This window comes from Ambystoma mexicanum, chromosome 1q (assembly GCF_040938575.1).
Source record: "Ambystoma mexicanum isolate Mex_15411 chromosome 1q, UKY_AmexF1_1, whole genome shotgun sequence".
Lineage (NCBI taxonomy): Eukaryota > Metazoa > Chordata > Amphibia > Caudata > Ambystomatidae > Ambystoma > Ambystoma mexicanum.
In genome coordinates, this window is record NC_090922.1 from 194,049,434 (window position 1) to 194,073,126 (window position 23,693).

Consider the following 23,693-nt stretch of genomic DNA (forward strand, 5'->3'; position numbering starts at 1 on the left):
CTTGCGGTTTGCTGTGCGAGAAAGTGGTTGTGTGGATTTTTGTATGAGTTAAGTATGCTGAAATTTGAGCTTTGGTTTAGTGGGTTCTATGTCTCTTAGTCCATAATATTCTTGTTCTATGTGTCCGGTTGTCCTATGAAGAGGGCATATTCTTTCTCTTTTCTGTCCGTCTAATTGTTAGGAGTGATGATGTGGCAAGTTCCCAGCTGTGTTATTTTCAACTTTTGTGTACCAGGTTGGGGCTTACATTGTCCCCCACTCCGGTATTGGTCCTGTTTTTTTTCCCGTGACCCACTCCCTTCCTATTTATTTCCTGTCGGTCATCGGTGCTGCCATTTGTTTACTTAGTAGGCTACAGTGTTATTAACATATCAAACTTACCCTTCCATCCCAAACTCTGTGCGATCGATCTTTGGTATGATTCTAGCTTCTCTATCTTTCACTTGGTATGTTGATATGGGGTAGATTGTTCTTACCTTAGTTCAGTTGATGGGCAGTTGCTTAGAGAGATAGGGAGTATGAGTTTCCTCTCTCAGCATTGTTTCAGCTTTGTATGTGCCCCATAGGCATTCTTTCTAGTTATGGATTGAAGAGGCCAAGATTTCAAGAATTTTCTGAATAGGAGGTGATCTCTTGTGTTAGTTATGTTGTTTGGTAGCTTGTTCCAGGTTTTTGGGGCGAGGTGAGAGAAAGAGGATCCTTCGAATGTTCTTTTGTTGTATGGTTTTGGTTCCAAACAGATGTCGCTGCTGGATCTGAGTGGCCTTCTTGTCCGGTGTACGTTTATTATTTCTCTTAGGAATTCAGCGCCTTGGCCATGTATTGCTCTGTGCGTTATGCACATTGATTTGAACTTGATTCGCAGTATTATTAGTAGCCAATGTAGCGTTTTCAGCACTGGTGTGATGTGTTCTCTTTGAGGTAGTTTGAAGAGCAGTCTGGCCGCCGCACTTTGTATTTATTCACGTTTTTCAGTAGTTGTTCTGGCATGCCCAGATATAGGGTATTGGCATAGTCTACTCTGGACATGATGAGAGCGATGAAGTTGAGTGTTTTGTTGGCGAATGACAAGAATGGAAGGATCCTTTTTACTGCTCGCAGGAGAAAGAAGCATTTCTTGATTACAGCTTTTACTTGAGGCTCTAGAGTAAGTTGGTTGTCCATCGGGACTCCCAGGTTTTTTTACAATCAACGATGGCGCTGGGGTTGTGCCAGGTTCTGTTGGCCAGGGGATGTAATGGTTGTCTCCTCCATTTTTGTGATGATCATTATTTCTGTTTTTCCTGGGTTCAGTTTGAGGTAGTTCAAGTTCATCCAGTTGTAGATTTCACAAAGGCAGCTCTCTAATGTGGTGTTTTCTTCGTTTGTGTCTTGTATTTTGTAGACTATTTGTGTGTCAGCGTAGTTGTGAGGCAGTGTCTTTTAATGATCGTGATTAGTTGAGACAGGTAGATGTTGAATAGTAATGGGGAGAAGGATGATCCTTCTGGTACTCCGCATGAGGATTCTCTTGGGTTGAATTTGAAGGGTTGATCCATACGGTTTCTGTTCTGTTTGTTAGGAAGGATTTGATCCATAGTAAGGCACGATCAGTGATTACAATTTCTTCCAATTTCATGATGTGGATGTTGTGGTTAACTGTGTCGAATGCCGTAGAGAGGTCTAGAAGTATTACAGCAGTGCCATTATCTGGGTTTGCCTTTAGATCATCCCAGATTGAGAGAAGTGCTGTTTCAGTTCCTCTCATTGGTCTAACGTCTACTTGTGCCTGGTCCAGTAGACGGTGCTCTTCTATGAATTCTTGGGTTGTTCTATATATGTAGGTTTCTAGCAGTTTAGCTGGGTACGGGATGTTGGAGATAGGTCTGTAATTAGAGAGGTCCTCTACGTTTCCTGCTGTATCCTTAAGGAGAGGCTTGATGTATGCTTATTTGAAGGACTGTGGCTCTTTCTCTGTTGAGAATGATAGGTTGAAGGGGTTTCTGTAGTAGCCCATGGGTGTTCCTTGTGAGAGGATTGATATGTATATGTCTGGGATGCAGGGATCCATCGTGGAATCTGTTTTATTGCTTTTGTTTACAAGCTTGACGAATGTCTCCACTGATGTTTGGGGGAAGATTCAGATGTTCCTCGTAGGGGTGGGTGAGTTGTGTATTGTGGTTGCATGGCCTGCTATGTATGGTCTGTCGGATGGTCATGATTTTGTTTTTGAAATTGTCTGCGAGGTCTTTGCATAGTTTCTTCGATGGTATTGGAGTGTTGTTGCAGCCAGGTGGGTTTTCTATTTCATTTATAATTTTAAAGAGTTCTTTTTTCTTTTTGGGTGTTCGGTGCTTTGAAGATTCTGTTGTCCTAGTATTTCCTTTTTGCTTTTTGTATAAGCGGATATGTTGTTGGAATTTAAATTTCTTTTCACAGTTGTTTTTGATCCTCCATTCTAGTTCAAGTTTTCGGTTTCTCCTTTTTATGGTGCTGACTGGTGGGCTGAACCATTTTGCCGTTGCTCTTTCTAGCAATGGGGTGAAAGGTTTTTCTTTGGCCATCTCGTCTGTTGTTGTTGTGATCCAATTGAGAAGTAGTTCTATTTTTTCAATGCTGTCCGGAACATACCCGAATAGTAATTTGCCTTAACAGAACACACTATCCGAGAGACATTTTGGATTCACAGCAATGGTGAAAGTTGCATATGGTGAGGGACATTATGGTGGAATTGGTAGCACCAGGGCATTAGGGCACTAAAATGATGTTTATTTTGATCCAATCACTGTATACGTTTGTGTTTTGATAGTCTAAAAAAGCAGGGCCATATCGCTAACAATGTTTCTGCATGCTGCACTGAATCTTCCAATTCTTGTAACACTGAATTTTGTAATAGAAATATCTAACTCCTTTTGCACTGGACACATTTCAGCAAATCGGGCTCTTGTGCTCTCTTCTCCAGTTTCACGTCAATTAGTGCAGAAATGGGCTGCCCTGTTCTGAGCTTTTCTGAATGTTTTGCGGGACTCTGTTGGACTATTTGCCATAAAACAGTTGCAATGGGTCTACTTTTGAAAGGAGGTATCATGACCAAATGATGCACCTATTTCCCCATGACAGGCATGACCTACCTTGTTTCTTGTGTTTTCGGGGTGCAGTGATAGTATGGGAGGACAGCAATGATGAACCCTAAACACAGCCTACGAATATAAGCCGTGTTCTGCATTCATTGGGCCTATCTGTGTGGTGTGAGTGGGCAAGGTGGGTGGGCCTATCAGCCTTCGCTAGACTTAAATGCAATGTTTTCTTGTATCTGTCAAAGGCCTTGGCAATAAGTGTACTTTCTTTTCTTTTTTTGTAGTGGGATAACAATGCCTCACTGGACGTGGCATCTCTTGGTGCTGGTATGGTCTTCGGTATCCACCATGGCACTGAAATCAGGCAGCCACACTGCGTTTGTGCCAAAACCATTACAGAACCCTGCATCCCCACTGGAAACCTCACGGCATGGTGTGCCTGTGGCACCCACCGGGTCAAACTTTTCAACAGTGCCACCAGGCTGTAGTCCTGGGGTTCACTCAATTTACTTTAGACTATGTGACTTGGAATTGGCATGGGGCATTGCTTTGGAAGCCGTGGCAGTACTGGGCATTCTCTGCACCATATCCCTGGGCATGGTGTTCCTGTCGTTTCGCCCTTTGTTGATGGTTGATCAGTGGAGAGGTGTCATGGTGCTTAACTTTGTTTTTCTTCTGGGTGTCCTTGGCCTCTTCTCTCTTGTGTTTGCTTTTGTTGTGGAGCAGCATGAAGTCAACTGCTCTGTGCGGCGGTTCCTCTTCGGGGTGCTGTTTTCTCTTTGCTTCTCCTGCCTGGCAGCCCATGCCGTACATTTGAACTACCTGACCTGGCGCAACCGTGGCCCGCAGAGCAGTGCTGTCTTCCTACTGGCTGCATGCCTATTCCTGGTGGAGACCGTGATCAACATAGAATGGCTGATAATTACCAACTTGCGACACGACGCCCTGGCACCAGATCAACCAGGGAACCCTTGCAACATTGCCAAAATGGACTTTGTCATGGCACTAGTCTATGTGATGTTCCTGATGGCGGGCACGGTTGCCGGTGCGTGCTCAGTTTTGTGTGGCAACTACAGGAAATGGAAACGGCATGGGGTCTACATCTTGGGCACCACAATCATCTCTGTGATCATTTGGGTAGTCTGGGTGGTGATGTACCTCTACGGTAATGCGAAATCTGGCTCCGAGCCCACCTGGGATGACCCTGTGCTAGCCATTGCTCTTGCATGCAACGGATGGACCTTCCTTGTCTTCTACTTCCTTCCAGAGCTCGTAGAGATGGTGAAGCCCGTGTATCACTACAAGGCCGATCGGCGATCGGGTGACTATTGGTCGAACCAACAGCCACCATCTTTCATATTTGACAACAAGGCATTCAGCATGGGAGGGGATGACCCGAGGGAACAGTGGGAAGAAAGAGGAGCAAGAGGTACGTCCCATTAATCATTTAGACCAGTAGCAGGATTCTCACCTGTGACAATGCTTGTTCTGAAAAAAAAAGGTTGAGCTTGGAAAAATTGATCTCAAGGAGACAAGAGGAAAAGGTGGGATTCAAGAATAGCGGCGCGTTGGTTGCCTATGCTCTACGTTTCGGGATCTGGACCGTTGGCCTACTTTTTGTGGCATATTCCTAGTAACCTCTCTGTTGGTGAAACATGTGGTCATATTTGCAGACTCCAAGTTATCTCTAGCATCTCTGGTAGGGATAATGGTAAATTCATGAACCTAGCATCTTAATATTCTAAAGAGACTGTGTGTGTACATGCAACATTCACACACAAACTACTGAAAAGGATGGCCCTAATCCCACAGGATTTATACTACACTAATAGTCAATGTTACATTCAATAAGAACTCGCGCAAACAGCTCTGAAATATGACATCTCGGCCTCGTAGCTCAAGGAGCTAACCCTAGAAATCCTACGTGGATGCCTCCTTCCCTGCAACCCTTACTCTACACACCGCCCGGGAATCGTTCTCATTCACTGTTTCCCCTGTAGACACCACTGCACACTCCCCTATTGCCTTCCTTCCCTGCTTCAGCATCTCAGATCCGTTGTGCCCTTCACAGCCAAATATGTCAGCCTACAGATGCCTCTGGATGCCACCTTGCACGCACCCACCACACCAGGAGGGCTCCACAAACAAGATGTCACCTAAAGGACACACCTACCACGACATGGCCACAGAGTCATCGGATAGAAGCATACAACTTCCCACCGGGTCCTCCAAAAGTCTCTCCACGCTTATCAGTCTCAACTTCTGCACTCAAACTCATTAAACGAAGACTAGCCAAGCCACTTGCCTATGGCAGTCTAAACGCCCCTCCACGGACTTCAAACAACAGAAGATTAAGCCGCTACAACCAACTTACATACCAAACCCCGGCTAGCCAAGCAGCACAAGCACATGAGCCCCCCCTCCCCAGACACAAGTGCATCGATGCCTTCAGCACAGAAAAACCTAGCAAGCGGGGATGGACTGGCCATTAGGGAACTCTGGAGATTTCCTAGTAGGCCTGTGCACGCTGGGCCTCTTTTGTGTGGTATTTCCAAATGTAATCATAGGAAACGGGTTGGGCTTGCTGAAAATGTGTAATAGTGGCCCACTTATTTGCAGGGCCTCTTTTGGTTGCCAGTCCACCCCTGCTAGCAACAGACTTGCATGCAGGGCGCAGGGTCGTTCCGCTCAACATGCATCAACACAACAGCTAACCTACCTAATATTTTCCTTCCCGCCACACTAATCTAACCTACCCCCCTCTCTTTCATATCCAGCAGAGCACAGAGAGACAATGCAATTGGGAGCAGTGCATTGTATGGTTCCATGTCATTTCGCCGACCTCCTTTTTTTCCGACGGGTGTTTTGCCACGGGAGTTTTACCGAAAAACCTAATTGCATTTCTTTTTTTAATGATTTTTGCGGGGGTTCACCCCGCAAACCCCCTTAATTTCATTTTTTTATTTACCTTTCGCCCTCAACACTTTATTTAACCTTTCCCACCCCACCACCCCCAAAAAAATTAGATGAACATTTTCGGCAAAACTCCAGCGCCAAAACACGCGTCGGAAAAACGGGTGTTGGCAAAAGGACTCAATGCCCATTGTATAAATCCCAGCATCATAACATAGCCTGTGCCTAGGGCTACCAGCCTACCCTGTGCAACAGAATCCCAGCAGCATAGCATAGCCTGCGCCTAGGGCTACCAGCCTACCCTGTGCAACAGAATCCCATCAGCATAGCATAGCCTGCGCCTAGGGCTACCAGCCTACCCTGTGCACCAGAATCCCAGCAGCATAGCATAGCCTGCGCCTAGGGCTACCAGCCTACCCCGTGCAACGGAATCCCAGCAGCATAGCATAGCCTGCGCCTAGGGCTACCAGCCTACCCCGTGCAACGGAATCCCAGCAGCATAGCATAGCCTGCGCCTAGGGCTACCAGCCTACCCCGTGCACCGGAATCCCAGCAGCATAGCATAGCCTGCGCCTAGGGCTACCAGTCTACCCCGTGCACCGGAATCCCAGCAACATAACATAGCCTGCGCCTGGGGCTACCAGCCTACCCCGTGCACCGGAATCCCAGCAACATAACATAGCCTGCGCCTGGGGCTACCAGCCTACCCCGTGCACCTGAATCCCAGCGGCATAGCATAGCCTGCGCCTAGGGCTACCAGTCTACCCCGTGCACCAGAATCCCAGCAGCATAACATAGCCTGCGCCTAGGGCTACCAACCTACCCCGTGCAACAGAATCCCAGCAGCATAACATAGCCTGCGCCTAGGGCTACCAGCCTACCCTGTGCAAGGAATCCCAGCAGCATAACATAGCCTGCGCCCAGGGCTACCAGCCTACCCTGTGCAACAGAATCCCAGCAGCATAACATAGCCTGCGCCTAGGGCTACCAGCCTACCCTGTGCAACAGCTCCAGCCAATCCAGCACAGGGCTGCACGCCTTCGCCTGGGCATTCCATACAGGGATCTATTCCCGGTGCACTGTGCGTCCTTCATTAGCTTTCCATAGAGCGTCATACACCATGCACCGCTCACAGGCCATTCACAACCTGGACTGCAGTTTCTGATTGACTGCTTTAAGACATATGGGAAGATGCCTTCCCCCATCAGCCATTTTATTTACATGGGCAGGCGGCTAGTCAGTCTTGGCCCAGGCACCCATCCATGGAAGGCGCAGCCGCTAGCCATCAGACAAATCAATGGTCATCTTGGTTTTAGGGCAACTATTATGACCGGGCACTTCGTGGAGTAAAACCCTGGACACATGTTAAGGCACATCAGCAGTACACATTACTTAAGTTGCATGAACTTACAATGCCTATGTGCTGATACCACCCAGACTCAAAACAGGTCAAATTACCATTCTTGGAGGATGTTCTCATGTTGTAAAAAGCAGTTTACTATTTACAAATGGTTTCTACTGGATCCAGTTTCAGGCATATGGGTTTTTGGACATCTACAGCATTGATGCAGAGAACGTTTGAGTGACTTGCGGTTCTAATTTGGAGCTGAGTATTGGGGTGGAATGGTGTCTGCCCTTTTCACATGGCCTCTTTATTTAACGATCAAAAGTGCCCTTGTTTTTATCAACTGGAGATATATACGCAGTCCAATAGCTACAGACCAAACTGCCGCACATGGATCCAGTAGAAAGAATGTGTAAGTGGCCAGCTGAAATGACCACTTAGGTCTTCAAGGAGCATATTAGTATTTGATTTTGATATCCTGTAGCCCATAATTATGGGTGTAAAGCTGGATCAAAGAGCAAGCACCAGCCATACAGGGAAAAGTGCCCCTACACCGCGGGCAGCCGCATTAATGTTCAGAGAAATTCAGGATGTTTGTCAAATGTGGGGGATAGCAATGAAACGCAACCGTTTCGGCCCACACTAGTGTGTTACACACGGCAAAGCACTCTGCACGTATGGGGTTAGCATGCATTGATTAGTGGCGATGGTACTTTCAACATATAAGCATGATTGTGCACTGAACTAACGGATAATCCATGTAAAATGGGGAAAGCATAGTGATGGCTGAACAGGAGAATATCAGTACAACTAAACAGTAGAAAAGGCGGCCATTTTATGGGTATTGGGTTTTAAATAGCACGACTCCTGCCATGTTCATGGTCTTTTGCCTTCATTCATGACAAGAAATTCGAGGGGGGGGGGAGTTGCTCTAATGAGGAACAAAACAAGGTATTGTACAAAATTACCTACTCCCAAAAGTTCGACCCCCAAAAGTCCGACCCCCCCAATTTTCTGCATATATATATATATGTGGGGTGGGGGGTTAAGTGAATAGAAAATGTATAGGGGTAAGGTGGGGGGGCTTTAGGGGGTCTCCTCTCACAAATATATTTGCGGAAAATTGAAAAAAAATCAAATAAACTGAATTTTGGGGGTCGAACTTTTCAGTTCGGTAAAATCACGTAGATCCACAAAGCAATACGTGTAGACAGGGCCTAAGAAGTGACTGGCATAGGAAATACCACCAAACTCAGTTATCGATGCCACCAATTGTACTTGAGATTTATCACCAGATTGTGAGTGCCAGTTGGGCAGAGTTAGTAGGTTTGGATTGGGGGTTGGAGGGTTTACCACCAACGCTAGTTCCACCCCTGGTAAATATGCTGGAAGTATCTTCCCCACTTTACCATCAACCTCAGAATACGCTTAAGTGGGAAAGTGGCAGTAAAATAGCAGTAATTCCATCACCACCACTTGACTGCCACTTTTTCCACTCGTAATGAATATCCAATCATCGCAAGTGGCTAAGGAACCTTTTAAAGATGTGTGCGGGGCCTGTGTAACTAAAGCAGAGGCCTAACAGACGCATTAATGGTGTCATGCCTGCCTTCAAAGGGAGCAAGATCTATTTTAAAGGGTGTGTAAAATATAATAGGATTAACCCGCAGTCAGCAAATCGACTTCAATAAACCAAATCAACTATACAATTGAAATAAAAATAACTTTATGCAGGTCCAAAACACACAGTTCCTTTGAAGAAAATCCATGAATTGTATGCATTCATTTTATTCACTCATTCTACTAGCAAGACATTAATATAATACTTCGTTGCGGAAATCAAACAATGCATTCTAACCCCAAATTTATAAAACGGGTGATGTAATTCTAAACATGGGGTTATGGCGACATCCACTGGACAAGAATAGTATTATCGCTCATCACCTTTCACGTTGGAGAAATCTGGTGGGGGTGGGGGGGCAATTCATGGCGGAGCAGAGTGGGTGGCGTATGATTATTTTTCTGTGGATCTAAAAGTATTTGGATAGATGTCTGGGGCAGAGATTAATACCAAAGCTCCCTGTTCTGAAAAAGACTGAGATACGAGAAAATCTGACTATTTCCCTTTGAAAGGCCAGTCGGGCTGGGCTAGAGGCACAGGCACGTGTTCGTCAATGTCTGGCTATGACTGCTATTGTCTTCAACGGGTTTCCCTTTCGCAGGCGCCAGCCTTCCAGGCAATATCTTGATTTAGCTATTGGTCAATCGGTCACTATCTGAAACCACAATGGCTGCAGCTATTGAGAGGCTAATGACCTTTTCTCTCCATTCTTTTCAGGGAATCCGTTTGGTAACTTCGGCGCGCAAGTCCACGTCCTCCCTTCATACGTGAGCACAGAGTTTCTGGTGAGTGTGGCTTATACAGACATTGCATTCATGTGCCTGGCAGATGGGACGTTATGTTATGTTATGTTAGCGGTACTTGTATAGCGCACCGTCACCAACGGAATTGGTCCCCAGGCGCTCTGGCGGATCTGTAAACAGGAAGGGTGGGGTAGGGTTAGTCGGGAGGAGGGGAGAAGGAGAGTCGGAGAAGTGGTGTGCTGTAGGCAGCTTCAGCTTGGTATACACCGAGTGCTGGACTTTGGTGCTAGTATTGGATCGGATGAAGGCCTCGAGTGCTGTGGGTGAAGTTTGTGTTGTTGATGCGGTGTGGTAAAGTGTGTCCCGATTGCTGGGAGAGAGATGGTTGTGTGGTTTTGTGTGGGTTTAGGTATGCAGAAGATTGAGTGTTGGGTTAGTAGGGTCTGTATCCTGGTTCAGGTACTTATGATTCCATTAGAGTTGTATACCTGTGGGTTTGGATGTTGCTGGTTCCTCGTGGGCCGACTCGATTTGGTGGTGTTGCGCTAATCCAACTGTATCCTATTGAGTATAGTTTGGATTGGTGGGTGCGTCTGAACCTAATCTTCAGGTTTGGGACTAGGTGGGTGATAGCTATTCTCAGGTGATCTAGTGTGACCCTGGTCGGTTAAGGCTTTGAGTGGTACAGGGTCGGGGTCGTGTTGAAGTGTTGTCCTAGTGGATCCGTCTTGGTGAGCATGTGTATTCAGACGTTCGTATCCTTCTGTCCTGACTGGTTCTTTGATTTCCGTGGGGTGAACATCCTTGGGACTGTTGTTTAGTTGTAGATTTGTGTGGTGGGGCATTGTGCTTCCTGCTTTGTATTGGTGGACCGTGTGTAGTGATGAAACATTCTGTTTCTCACCCATTGTATAGGGCCTGTGATGCAGTGCTTCCTTTCCCTCTCTATGTTTTGTTCTTAGCGCTGTTGGGGAAGGTCATAGTTAGGTCCTGGTCCTCTTGATGATTCGTTCTAGTCTTTCTGTCTTAGTATGCTTTGTTTACTGTCTTTGGTCGTATTGCGACTGTCTCCCGTTTGGCCCTTTAGTATGCCGTTGGATATTGACCTCAGCTTTTCCCATAGATTGATCGGTGCGTATCGCGGTCGCTCTACGTTCATTGATGTTTTTAGTTATGTTGGTGCACCTGTAGCCAGTCTTTCTAGTTATGACGTGACGAGCCAGGTTTTGAGTAATTTCCTGAATAATGGGTGGTTTCTTATGTTATGTATGTACTTTGAAAGGTCGTTCTGGGTTTTCGGAGCTTGGTGAGAGAAGGAGGATCCTCCAAGTTTTCTTTTGTTGTAGGGTTTCGCTTCCAGGCGGATGTCCATGCTTGATCTGAGCGTTCTTGTTGGTTGATGTAGGCACAGTTTGTCTCTTAGGAACTCAGCGCCTTCGTTGTGTACTTCTCTGTGCGTAATGCACATTGTTTTGAATTGTATTCGTTGTTTTATTGGTAGCCAATGTAGTGTTTTCAGCCCTGGTGCGGTGTGTTCTCTTTGGGGTAGTTTCAGAAGTAGTCTGGCTGCCGCGTTTTGAATGCGTTGTAGTTTTTTTAGGAGTCGTTCAGGCATGCCTAGGTATGGGCTATGACGAGGGCGATGATGGTGGCACGTGGCCTAACTTTACACATTGGGCTTCTGCCTTGGTGATCCAGGTCACATCCGACGTGCATGTGTGACCCACTTCTACGTTGAGACGAACAAGATAAAAAACACAGAATTATATTTATTGTATTTTATTGGTAGCTCCCAGACCCGGACGTATCACGGCGCTACCCAGACAAATTCCCTCCGGCTAAAAAGCATTGTCTCAAGCATTTACATCAATCCCTTTGATTTCATTTCCTTTGTGTGTCTCTGTAGGAGGGGGGTATTTCTTCAGACCTTGGACCATGCTCTGTTTACCAAGGGAATCAAGCGGTTCATACATTTTAATTACTTCATAATATGTTCTCCTTACATTCTATTTATATTCTTGCCCCCTCTTATATAATTGGATTTCTTTATTTGCTGTAGCACATTATATACACAAAATGATTCTGCATGTACTTAAAAGGTTCTGCAGAGCTCATATTATTTACTTACACGTTCTCTTTTTTGACATGTGCTACATGATCACGTGGCTTCAGCACCTGTGAGAAAAATGACCGTGAACAAGAGGTGGTCGCGGGTACATAGGGTGGGGGTAAGAGTGAATTCTGGGAGATCCATATCTTCAGCGCCTTCCCAAATTTGAGGTGGGTGGGTTCTTAATTAAATGCTGCTTGGCGAGAGTTCCCCCGCTGACTCTTCTAATCTTCCTGGAGACACAGGAGAGTCTAGCCTCATCCTGATGAAGATTAAGGGGAGGTGTGTGCAGTGTGCATTTAGTGATCAGGAATTCAAGCCCTGATCGATGTCTGGGCTTTGTGGACAATGCATGTACGTTGGTTATTTTGTGTAGCACACCACCAGGGGAGATCAGTGAGGGCCAGTCAGGTGTGTTCTTTGCAGCCAAGTCGCACTACATGCTTTAAAGATGTTGGAGAGGACCAGTATTCTGACCTAAAGATAGACGATTCTGTTCCTGTATGATATGTCATTTATAAAGCACCTGTACACAAGTGTTTCTAGGCGCAACAAAACAAGGAAGGGGAGACAGAGGGAGGACAAGACAAACAATCTTACTAGGCCTTGTGTCATTCAGATCATGTAAGTGCGATTGTGAGAAGTGTAAGGGGAAAGGGAGGGGGGTGCAAGGGAGAGGGGAGGGTAAAACAGGGCAGCAATGCTCTGAGTAAGTGCAGCCAGGGCCGCGCGGCTCTTGGTAGTGCAAGGAGGACAAGGGACTGTAGGGTTACAGCTACAGCCCCTAAGTGTGTGGTAGTCCCCGAGACGTGAAAGGGTTACTGATCAAGAAAGAGCCTGGTACCCAGTGAGAATCTGAGGGTAGTGAAGCAACCAGTTGGTACAGCAGACAGGTAGCTCAGCAGGGGAGGGAAAGAGAGAAAGCAGAGAAACGTTTTGAGCTGCTTCCACAACTTCAGGTGGTCCGGCTCAAGTTTGAGAGGGGCAGAGAGGCCATTCCTAGAGGGAGGCAACTGCAGAGGCGAGAGATCTGCCCCCACACTTTGCCTGGAGAAGTGTCTAATGCTTACAGAGTTGGAGGTAGCTGAGCGAAGGGCTACAGAAAGGAAGTATTTTGGAAGAGAATGTTAAATGTAGTTCAGGCCCCGGCCCCAGAAAGCCTTGTGGACAATGCAAAGGGTCTTGAACTTGATCCTCGTAGCCACCAGGAGACAGTGGAGAGATTTCAGGGCTGGACAGATACGGTCCCTGGGCTTGAGGCCACGGATAAGACTTGCAGTCCTGTTCTGGATTAGTTGCAGAGGGCGGAGAGTAGAGGAAGGCAGATTGAGAAAGAAGCTGTTGCAATAGTCCAGAGTAGAGAGAACCAGGGCTCTGGAGACAGTGAGCTTCTCGGGCAAAGTGGGAAAGGGAAGAGCCCCTTTGAGGAGGTGCAGCTGGTTGTGGGACTTCTTATTGATATCCAAGTTGTGAGGAGAGAGTGGAATCGAAGATGACACCAGGGTTTTTTGCCTCGAAGGGAGTTGAAGGAAGAGGGCCCAAGGCAGACGACCAGAGTGAGAGAGGGAAAGCAGGGCCAGGGGTCCCAATGAGAAGGATCTCCATTTTACCAGGATTAAGGCAGAGATTATTGGAGGAGCACCAATCCTGAACTGCGGATAGACAGTTAGGAATGAGCGAGAGAGGAGAGGAAGCTGAGGGACATCTGAAGGAAAGCTGAGTGTCATCTGCATAAAACTGAAAGTTAGATGAGAAGGTAGAGATCAGGTGGACCAAAGGGGCCAAGTAGAGGTTGAAATACCAGGAGAACGCCACAGGTAGAGAGATAGGTGGTGGAGAGAAAGGGATCAAGTTGGACCTGGGACGGGCGATCCAAGGCAAAGGAGGTCAGCCACTACAGGGCCTGATCCGTGATGCCCAGGTTCTCATGGAGCCGATTGATCAGGATGGTGTGGTTGACCGTGTCGAAAGCAGAGGAAAGATCAAGGAGGATGAGTACAGAAGGAATGCTTGAATCAAGGTTAGAGAGCAGATCTTCCCCAGTGTTCAGGAGAGCAGTTTCATGCCTCTGGCAGCTCTGAAGCCAGACGGATGGTCATGGAGACAACAAACAGATTCAGTGTGGAGAGTAAGTTGGGAGATGTCCAGCTTTTCCAAGAGTATACCAAGGAATGGGGTGATGGAAATTGGCAATAGTTTGCCAGGCAGGTAGGATTGGCAGACGGCTTCTTGAGGAGGGTGTGCACAAGGGATTGCTTAAGGGGAGAGGGGAACGTTCCAGTGGCGAATGAGTGATAAGAAGAATCGACCAAGGCTGGAGCGAGGGTGTCAATATGGTCTTTGATGATTCTGGGGGAGCAGGAAAGCACCTGTTTGGACGACACTTTCATAGATCAGACTTGTCAAGAAACCTTGTCACGTGTTGTCAGAGAGAAAGAGGAGATAGGAGAAGGAGAGGTAGAGATGGCCAAAGGGTGGCCGAGAGAGAAAGAGGGAGAGGAAGAGGAGATAGAGGGTAGGATGTCCTGAGTTTTAGCTGAGAAGTGAGAGGCCAGAGCTGTACATAAGGCCTGGGAGGGAACAGGAGAGGTAGTGACTGCAACAGGATTGGCCAGTTTCTTGCAGATTTTAAAGAGTGTGTCTATGTTGTTAGAGGCCACAGAGACACAGGCTTGTATGTGTGCTCTCTACTTGGACAGGACAGAGAGTCTGCATTGCCTTTGGAGAAGGCAGCAGGCCAGTTTGTCAGAGGTTGCGCCCAGAGCCCTCCACTTCCTCTCAGCCACTCTGCACATGCGTTTCAGGATGATGAGGTCGGGATCATACCAAGAGTTGCACTTGGAGGTAGGCTTCAGCTGGATTCTCATGACAGGGGCAAGGATGTCCAGGGTGTTGGAAATAGAAAGCTGCAGATTAGAAAGGGCTGTGTCTGGGTGTAAGTCAGCCGCAGGAGTAGGAGGAGCAGAGAAAGTAAAGGCAAAGGCATCCACTGACACAAGCTTCATGGGCCGAATGATCGAGAAGGTAGGTGGCAGTACTGTGGGGGCTTTACCAGAGGCTAGAGAGTTTCAGATGAGAGGAGCGTAGACAGTGGTCAATCCAAGAGATGGGAGTAGTGAGAGGGTTAGAGAGGGGGATGTCTGAGGTGATGCGAACATCCAAAGTATGTCCGGCAGAGTGTCGGCTAGAGGGAAGAATGGAAAGAGAGAGAGAGTCACATAGGTTGCAGAAAAGCCCCGAGGGGGGATTAGAAGTATCCAGGTGGATGTTGAGATCTCTGAGGAGAAGTTGAGAAGTAAAGGCAAGGGGAGAAGAGGAGAGGTCGCTCCATTCAGGGAGGAAGAGGGCAACCTGGTCAGGTGGCCTGTAGATGTTGGCCACAGTTAGAGAGTAGCCATTAGAGATAAAGAGCCTACAGACCAGGCATTCAAAGGAGGAGTAGGCCTGCGTAGGGATGGCAGGGGCTGGGACCCACTCCGGAAAGATCAGGACAACTCCACTTCCAGGGCAGATGGTTTTGGGTTCGGAGAGGATCTTGTATTCTAGGCATGAAAGAGACTAACGTGTTGAAGGCAGCTACTCTGGCCAGAAAGGAGGCGAATGGGAGGATTCAGGCAAGCAACTTGTGTTGGTAGAAACAGCAGCTGATGAGAGCACCTACACGCAGAGTGAGAGGAACATTTCACTTCATGAAGAATCCCAGATCTTTGACAGACTTAGCCAGAGCGAGGCAGGTGAGGTTGGATGGATGCCCCAGATCAAGGGTCTGCAATGTGCGGTTATGTTCCCATAACCACCCTCTGATCTCGGGCCCAGGTCCCCTCCCCTGCCAGTTGCACACCTGCACTGCCTTCCTTGCAACCCCACACTTGGGGACTGTTTTTCGGTATCCCTACAGTCCCTTACAAGCACTTGCCACTTGATGCCTGCACTTACCCTTTACCCTTGCACTTGCCAGCTGCTGGCCGTACTTTACTTATTGTTACTTATTCCATTATTCCTTGTACTGCACTTTCCCCTTGTACTTTCCCCTTCCACCTTCCTATGCCCTTGCGCAATCTGAATGTCACCTGGCCTAGTAGGATCGTTGTCTGTCTTCCCTCTGTTCCCCCTCCCTTGCCTCATCGTGCCTTGAAACACTTGTGTATAGGCCCGTTATAAATGCCATACGGATTCGGAGGCCCTGTCCCGCCGATGCATTTCCAGCATCACAAGCCCCCACCCCTATCCTCTGGTCCGATCACTTCATCCTCTCGTTCGCCTTTCACTCACCCGACCCCCTTCCCGTACTCTAATCTGAACCTCTGAATCTATGCAAATGCTGGAAAAAACGAATAATCGTCCCAGACCTAGCCGACGCACTCCTCCAGTCTCCACGACCTACCTGCCAACTCAACAAACAACTAACCCCTGACACCTTTGACTCATGGCTCAACGCATCTCTGATGCGGCTCACACCCCCTTGCAAACCATCAACCCGCCGTGGCCTCTTCCCCAGATGGTTCACGCCTGAGTTGAAGATCACTAAACAACTATATAAATACCTAGAACGCAAATGGCAGAAAGACAAAACCCAGGAGAACATGGCCACCTTGGCCCGACACCTTTATCAGTACAAGGCTGAAATCCGGAAAGCAAAAAAAGCCCACTACAACTCCCGAATCCTAAACTGCAAAAACCCAAGCAAAGAATTCCACAAAATCATCTTCGAATTCACCAATCCGGCTTGCGACACGACCGTCCCGACTCCCTCCCAATCACTGTGCGACTCACTCTCCCTCCACTTTTTCACCATGGCTCTTGAAAGAACATATACTCTAGCCACCAAACTGGCTCTCTTGCATCCACCAAGCAATTCTCCCCCCATACCGGCCGGCCCACCAGCTGCGACCACTATGCAACCAACGTTCGAATCCTTTAGTCCAATATCACCAGAGCCATTTCTCAAACTTCTTTCTGCCCGCAAACCATACATGCCTCCCTTTCCTCTGGTATCCTTCCCGATGCATTCAAAACGGTTCATGTCAAACCTCTAATTAAAAAACCTTCGCTCGACCCTCTCAAGCCCAAAAACTACTGCCCCATCTCAAACACCAGATTCCTTGCCAAACTCATTGACTGAACCGCCTACTCCCAACTAAATGCCTTTGTCGAAGCCAACAATCTCCTAGACCCCGCTCAATCAGGTTTCAGAGCCCGTCACGGAACTGAAACCACCCTAACCTCAATTTGGGATGACCTTAAAATGACGGCAGCGTCAGCGGGATGCGCGGCACTAATCCTTCTTGACCTATCCGCCGTTTGACACAATCAATCACTTAATCCTCCTAGACCACCTCCACTCCCTAGAAATTCGTGGAACCGCTCTTAAATGGATAGCTTCATTCCTCAAAGATCGGTAACAAATAACGATACTCTCCACCTATACCTCCCAAGCCCGACCAGTCGACACGGGAGTCCCACAAGGAGCATGCCTATCCGCCCTCCTGTTCAATCTCTACTTGATCACCCTCCCACCAATAATTTGTTCACACAACATCCTGTGCTACAACTACGCAGATGACACTCAACTAATTCTAAAACTCCTGAACTCAAAAACCAACTCCCGACCTGAGCTGGCCTCCTGCCTCCTTGACATAGAACTCTGGATGACCCAAAGCCACCTCCTGTTAAACCCCCCCAAACCAGAAATCATTGTATGTGGCAACCCCAAACTTCTTCCACACCCACTATCCTGGCCATCCGCCATGGGCAACTCACCGACCCCCTCCAACTCAGTGAAAAATCTTGGATGCACCCTTGACTCTGACCTAACACTCTTGCGCCAAGTCAACAACGTCTCAAAGTCCTGCCACTACCACCTTAAAACCCTTAGGCACATCTTTCCATATCTCTCCTTTCCCAACAGACGCTCCGCGGGCTAATCAATCGTTATATCAAGACTGGACTACGCACACCCCCTATACCTCGGAGTCCACGCGTACCAACTGAATAAACTCCAAAGGGCACAAAACGCGGCAGCCAAATTGCTTCTTGCGCTCGGCCCAAGAGACTACATCTCCCCAGCCCTTAAGACGCTGCACTGGCTTCCAGTAGCCCGAAGGGTGACTTTCAAAACCTTGTGCATCTCCCATCGAGCACTGCATAAAACCGGACCTCAATATCTTCAAGACAAGCTAAAACCCTACCACCCCCCATGCACCCTAAGATCAAGCTCAGCCGGCCTCCTAGTCATACCGAAGACAAACTCAATCAGGTTAGGCGGATCATCATTCTCAGCCTTGGCCCCCACTCTATGGAACTCACTCCCACCCCACATCCGCCTAACTGAGGATTTAACGTCTTTCCGCAAACTGCTGAAAACCTGGCTCTTCCCCTAAAACCAATCCGTACCAAACTAACCCAAACAGACTCAATTACACCAATCCATCAAACCACCTGATGCGAGAAACTGACAGCTAACAACCCCTAATATAAACTAGAAGGACAAACAGAATTAAACGAATAAAGTAGATCAAAGCAGTGAAATGGTTAATAAGAATAAATCATACGGAAACAGTAAAGAGACTTAAACTCCTGAAATGGACAGAATGCATGCAGAGGGAACGAAGTGAATGGCGTGGATGAATTAGTTAGAATGAATGAAACAGGTAGAACAAATGAATGCGCTGAGTGGAAGGATAAATGAGTGTAAGAACAGATACCTATATAGTTCGAATGAGTGTGGAAATCAAATGAATATGTAGATCGGATGAGTGTATAGAATGGATGAACATGTTGAGCAGATGAGTGTGTAGAGCGGCTGGGTGTGTAGAACGGACGAGCGTGTAGCGTGGATTAGTGCGTAAATACAGAGAAGCGAGTAGAACGCAGGAGTGCGTAAAATAGAGGAATGTCCAGAACGGATGAGCGTAAACGGGATAAGTGTGTAGAACAGATGAGTATGTGGAGCAGATGAGTATGTAGAGCACATGAGTGTGGATAACAGATGAATATGGAAGTGCGGAGAGTGTGTAGATTGCTGGAGCAGATGAATGTACAGACCTGGTGAATGTACAGAGCGGATGAGTGTATAGGGCGGATGAGTGTATAGAGCGGATGAGTGGATAGAGCGGACGAGTGGATAGAGTGGATGAGTGGATAGAGTGGATGAGTGGATAGAATGGATGATTGGATAGAGCGGATGAGTGGATAGAGCGGGTGAGTGGATAGAGCGGATGAGTGGATAGAGCGGATGAGCGGATGAGTGGATAGAGCGGATGAGTGGATAAAGCGGATGAGTGGATAGAGCGGACGAGTTTATAGAGCGGATGAGTAGATAGAGTGGATGAGTGGATAGAGTGGATGAGTGGATAGAGCGGATGATTGGATAGAGCGGATGAGTGGATAGAGCAGATGAATGGATAAGTGTACAGAGAGAATGAGTGTACAGAACAGATGAAGGTATAGAACAGATGAGTGTAGAGATGAATATATAGAACAGGATATTGCTGTTGGATGCGTGAAAAGCACGAGTGCTTAAAGCAGATGAGTGCGGGGAACAGATGAGTGCGTAGAGGTGATGAGTACGTAGAGGGGATGAGTGCGCAGAGGGGGTGAGTGCGCAGAGGGGGTGAGTTCGCAGAGGGGGTGAGTGCGCAGAGGGGATGAGTGCGTAGAGAGGATGAGTGTGTAGAGGGGATGAGTGCGGAAAGGGGATAAGTGCATAAAACAGGTGAATACATAGTAGATGTGAGGGCATAAAGCGGATGAATGCCGGAGCGAACGAGTGCCTGGAGTGAACGAGTGCCCAGAGTGAACGGACGTGTTGCGTAGAGCGCACAAGTACGTACAATGAACAAGCACAGATTGCATCCAATACTGATGAATGCGTAGAATGGATGAATACGTAGAGCTACCGAATGCGTAGAGCATGGGGCAGATAGGAGCACATGCGTGGGGCAGACAGGAGCACATGCGTGGGGCAGACAGGAGCACATGCGTGGGGCAGACAGGAGTGCATGCGTGGGGCAGACAGGAGTGCATGCGTGGGGCAGACAGGAGTGCATGCGTGAGGCAGACAGGTGTGCATGCGTGAGGCAGACAAGAGTGCATGCGTGGGGCTGACTGGAGTACGCATGATGGACTGGAGCGCGCGGAGCAGACTCAAATGCGCAGGGCAAGCCGAAATGCATGAATGCGTGGAGCGGACCGGAATGTATGGAGCAGACTGGGATGCATGGAGTGAATAGGAGTGCATGGAACGGACTGGAGCGAATAGAATTGCGTGACGTATATAGTATGGTTTGGAATGCAGAGAACGTTTAAAAGAGCATATAACCCATCATATCACACCACCACGCTAACTCTCTCCTTACATCACAACTAAACTAGAACACAGAGATACTATGACACCATTCGGTATAACTGTTCTCATACCAACATCCGCTGCTCACTCCACATCATTCTAAGTAAACACTGCTGGTTACACACCCCCCAGCCAGGCGTTCTCCTCGGGCCTAACGCAGCCACATCCGGTCTGGATAAATCCTGCCAGAACGAACACATGCTCCTGATCTCTCAACCACCACACCTACCGCTAAAAAGCAGCTATTACACGGATACCGCACAAGCTGCACACATACCCGGTGCTCACACGCACATTTTGGCTCTCTCTACTCTCTCTACTGATCTGAACTTCGGTTCCCAAGGGCGTTCAACCTATCAGCGCCTTCAGACCATACCAATGGTATATAAGGCGCAATATAAATGCAAAATAACAATAATAACAATAACAATAACAATATCATATCATAAACCATCAGCATAGGCTATACTGGGGCCTGCAACCAGTGGGCCTCCTGATGTTTTGAACTACAACTCCCATGATACGTCAGCGTTGGCTGGGCCAGGGTTGTGCAACCTGTAACTCACTAGATGTTTTAGACGATGACTCTAACGATCCCTCCATATTCCCTACACTGGATAGGTCTGATGGGAGTTGTAGTCCAACACCTCTGGAGAGTCAAGGGCTGAAGACCTCTGGGCTATGTTGACATAAGGTAATGGAAGTTGGGGTCCAAAAATTTGGAAAAACAAAAGTCGCAGACCCCCTGCCCTAGATGTTCACTGTGTCTGCTTGCCGTTGTTTCCCTTTTCCATCTGAGCTGCATCTGGAGGTGATTGGTTAAAGGCAATAGTTGGGTTTGAAGCCACGGATGATATCAGCCAGAGGCTAGTGGTAGAAGTAGTTGAAAAGTGGGAATAACCATGATGCCGGTGAGCTAGCACACAAGATGGGGAAACACTGGGACAGCACAGCCCTTTGAGATCTTGCTCTCCAACATTGAAGCCGAATATCACACTCTGCCATAGCACAATCTATTATGTCTTGCACCCACCCCTGACGCCTCTTGGTGCCTCTCAAAAGCGCAGAGTTACTAGGCTGTTGGAGAGTAGTAAACATGGTTGAATACATGTGCAGACAAACGCATTGTTATAATCAATTATATACTACACTCCCAATAGGCATACTTCCATGTCACACTTACTTTCTTGTCCGCTGTGATATTTTTTGAATGTACATGCTTCTCCGCAAATGTCTGCATATTAGTACATTCCCAAATGAGAGGTTTGAATGTTGCACACATCCCGACACATTCCGACACATGCCGGCGCATCCCATCGCATCCCGACGCATGCCGGCGCATCCCGACGCATCCCGGCACATCCCGACACATCACGACACATCCCGACGAATCATCTGCACAATCTTTGTTTCATTTTGACGAGTACAGAATAGATTGCACAGGAGTAATGGCTCACAATGGTTTAAATGCAAATACTTAAACTGGATCCCATTCATGTATTTCGTTTCCCAGGTCCCTATGACCACACATGCCATTTTTTTAAATTTTTTTTTTGGTTTACTCCAAAGTATTTATTTCCCACCTAGTGTCGCTCACCTAAAGCAGACTGTATTATTAGTTGCAAAGTAGCAACCCCCATCTGTCTGTGGGCATCATAGCATGTCCCCTACCAACAACCCCCTCCACAGTGTATTAGTTTGAATTAAAAAAAAGTGTACTTAATTTTGGAAGTGAACATTTTCGGTGGTTTATCTTAGGTCTGTTACCTGTTACAGAGGATGGCTTCAGTGACGTGTAAAGTACTCCCCCCTTCATGTATGATGAAGGTCAGTCTTCACAATTTCCTTCCCAGGCCGCCTGTAGCAAGGTATTCCTTATGTATAGGTTGGTTTGCAGGTTCCAGTTACTCTCATAACTTAAAATGGCACAGGCCGGGCCTCATCACGAGTTTGGCGGTAACCCTTAAATTACCACCGGATTTAAGGGTCCGCCAAATCAGTGCTTCGGCGGATTTCTCCCCAGCTCTGAGCTGGGGGGAAATCCGCTGAAAATTTGCGCTATTACCGCCCGCGGGAAATCCGCCTGCGGTAAGAACGCGAAAATTCCCCATTGAGCCAAATGGGGAATGGGGCATTCCCGAATGGGCTCAGTCGGGAATGGGGAATTTCATTACCGCCAAACCCGTGATCCGGCGCTAATAGCGACGGGGGGTTTGGCGATAGGGCTAATACAGCCGGCGGTAATACCACCGGCGTTACCGCCCAACTCTTGATGAGGCCCAAACACCAGACATCTTCTCTCGGTCACAACTCAGGCTCAACGGGCGCACACGCACAGAACACTCATTGAAAACAGGCGTGCAACGTTCTCCCGAGTTGCACCACCACCCCCAACATTCTCCCAAGCTGCACCTGCACCGCAAACATTCTCCCGAGCTGCACCTGCACACTGCAGCCCCAACATTCTCCCGAGCTGCACCTGCACCCCCAACATTCTCCTGAGCTGCACCTGCACCGCAATCATTCTCCCGAGCTGCACCTGCACCGCAATCATTCTCCCAAGCTGCACCTGCACCGCAATCATTCTCCCGAGCTGCACCTGCACCCCCAACATTCTCCCGAGCTGCACCTGCACACTACTGCCCCAACATTCTCCCGAGCTGCACCTGCACCCCCAACATTCTCCCGAGCTGCACCTGCAGCCCCAACATTCTCCCGAGCTGCACGTGCACCCCCAACATTCTCCCGAGCTGCACCTGCACCCCCAACATTCTCCCGAACTGCACCTGCACACTGCTGCCCCAACATTCTCCCGAGCTGCACCTGCACCCCCAACATTCTACCGAGCTGCACCTGCACCACAATCATTCTCCCGAGCTGCACCTGCACACTGCAGCCCCAACATTCTCCCGAGCTGCACGTGCACCCCCAACATTCTCCCGAGCTGCACCTGCACACTGCACCCCCAACATTCTCCCAAGCTGCACCTGCACACTGCAGCCCCAACATTCTCCCGAGCTGCACATGCACCCCCAACATTCTCCCGAGCTGCACGTGCACCGCAAACATTCTCCCGAGCTGCACGTGCACCCCCAACATTCTCCCGAGCTGCACCTGCACACTGCAGCCCCAACATTCTCCCGAGCTGCACCTGCACCCCCAACATTCTCCCGAGCTGCGCCTGCACCCCAACATTCTCCCGAGCTGCACCTGCACACTGCTGCCCCAACATTCTCCAAAGCTGCACGTGCACCCCCAACATTCTCCCAAGCTGCACCTGCACCCTCAACATTCTCCCGAGCTGCACCTGCACACTGCAGCCCCAACATTCTCCCGAGCTGCACCCCCAACATTCTCCCGAGCTGCACCTGCACACTGCAGCCCCAACATTCTCTCGAGCTGCACCCCCAACATTCTCCCGAGCTGCACCTGCACACTGCAGCCCCAACATTCTCTCGAGCTGCACCCCCAACATTCTCCCGAGCTGCACCTGCACACTGTAGCCCCAACATTCTCCCGAGCTGCACCTGCACCCCCAACATTCTCCCGAGCTGCACC

The 23,693-nt window shown here is 48.4% G+C and overlaps 1 protein-coding gene across 1 annotated transcript in view; it reads left to right on the plus strand.

Annotated features, from left to right (window-relative positions):
- The first annotated feature begins 3,346 nt into the window (after positions 1-3,346).
- LOC138526478 (G-protein coupled receptor family C group 5 member C-like) overlaps positions 3,347-23,693 on the plus strand; it is a 53,917-nt gene continuing 33,570 nt past the window's right edge. Inside the window, exons 1-2 of the mRNA XM_069637296.1 lie at positions 3,347-4,485; positions 9,653-9,720. Of these exons, the coding sequence (XP_069493397.1) occupies positions 3,351-4,485; positions 9,653-9,720 (1,203 nt within the window). The 5' untranslated portion in view covers positions 3,347-3,350. The remainder of the gene's footprint in view (positions 4,486-9,652; positions 9,721-23,693) is intronic.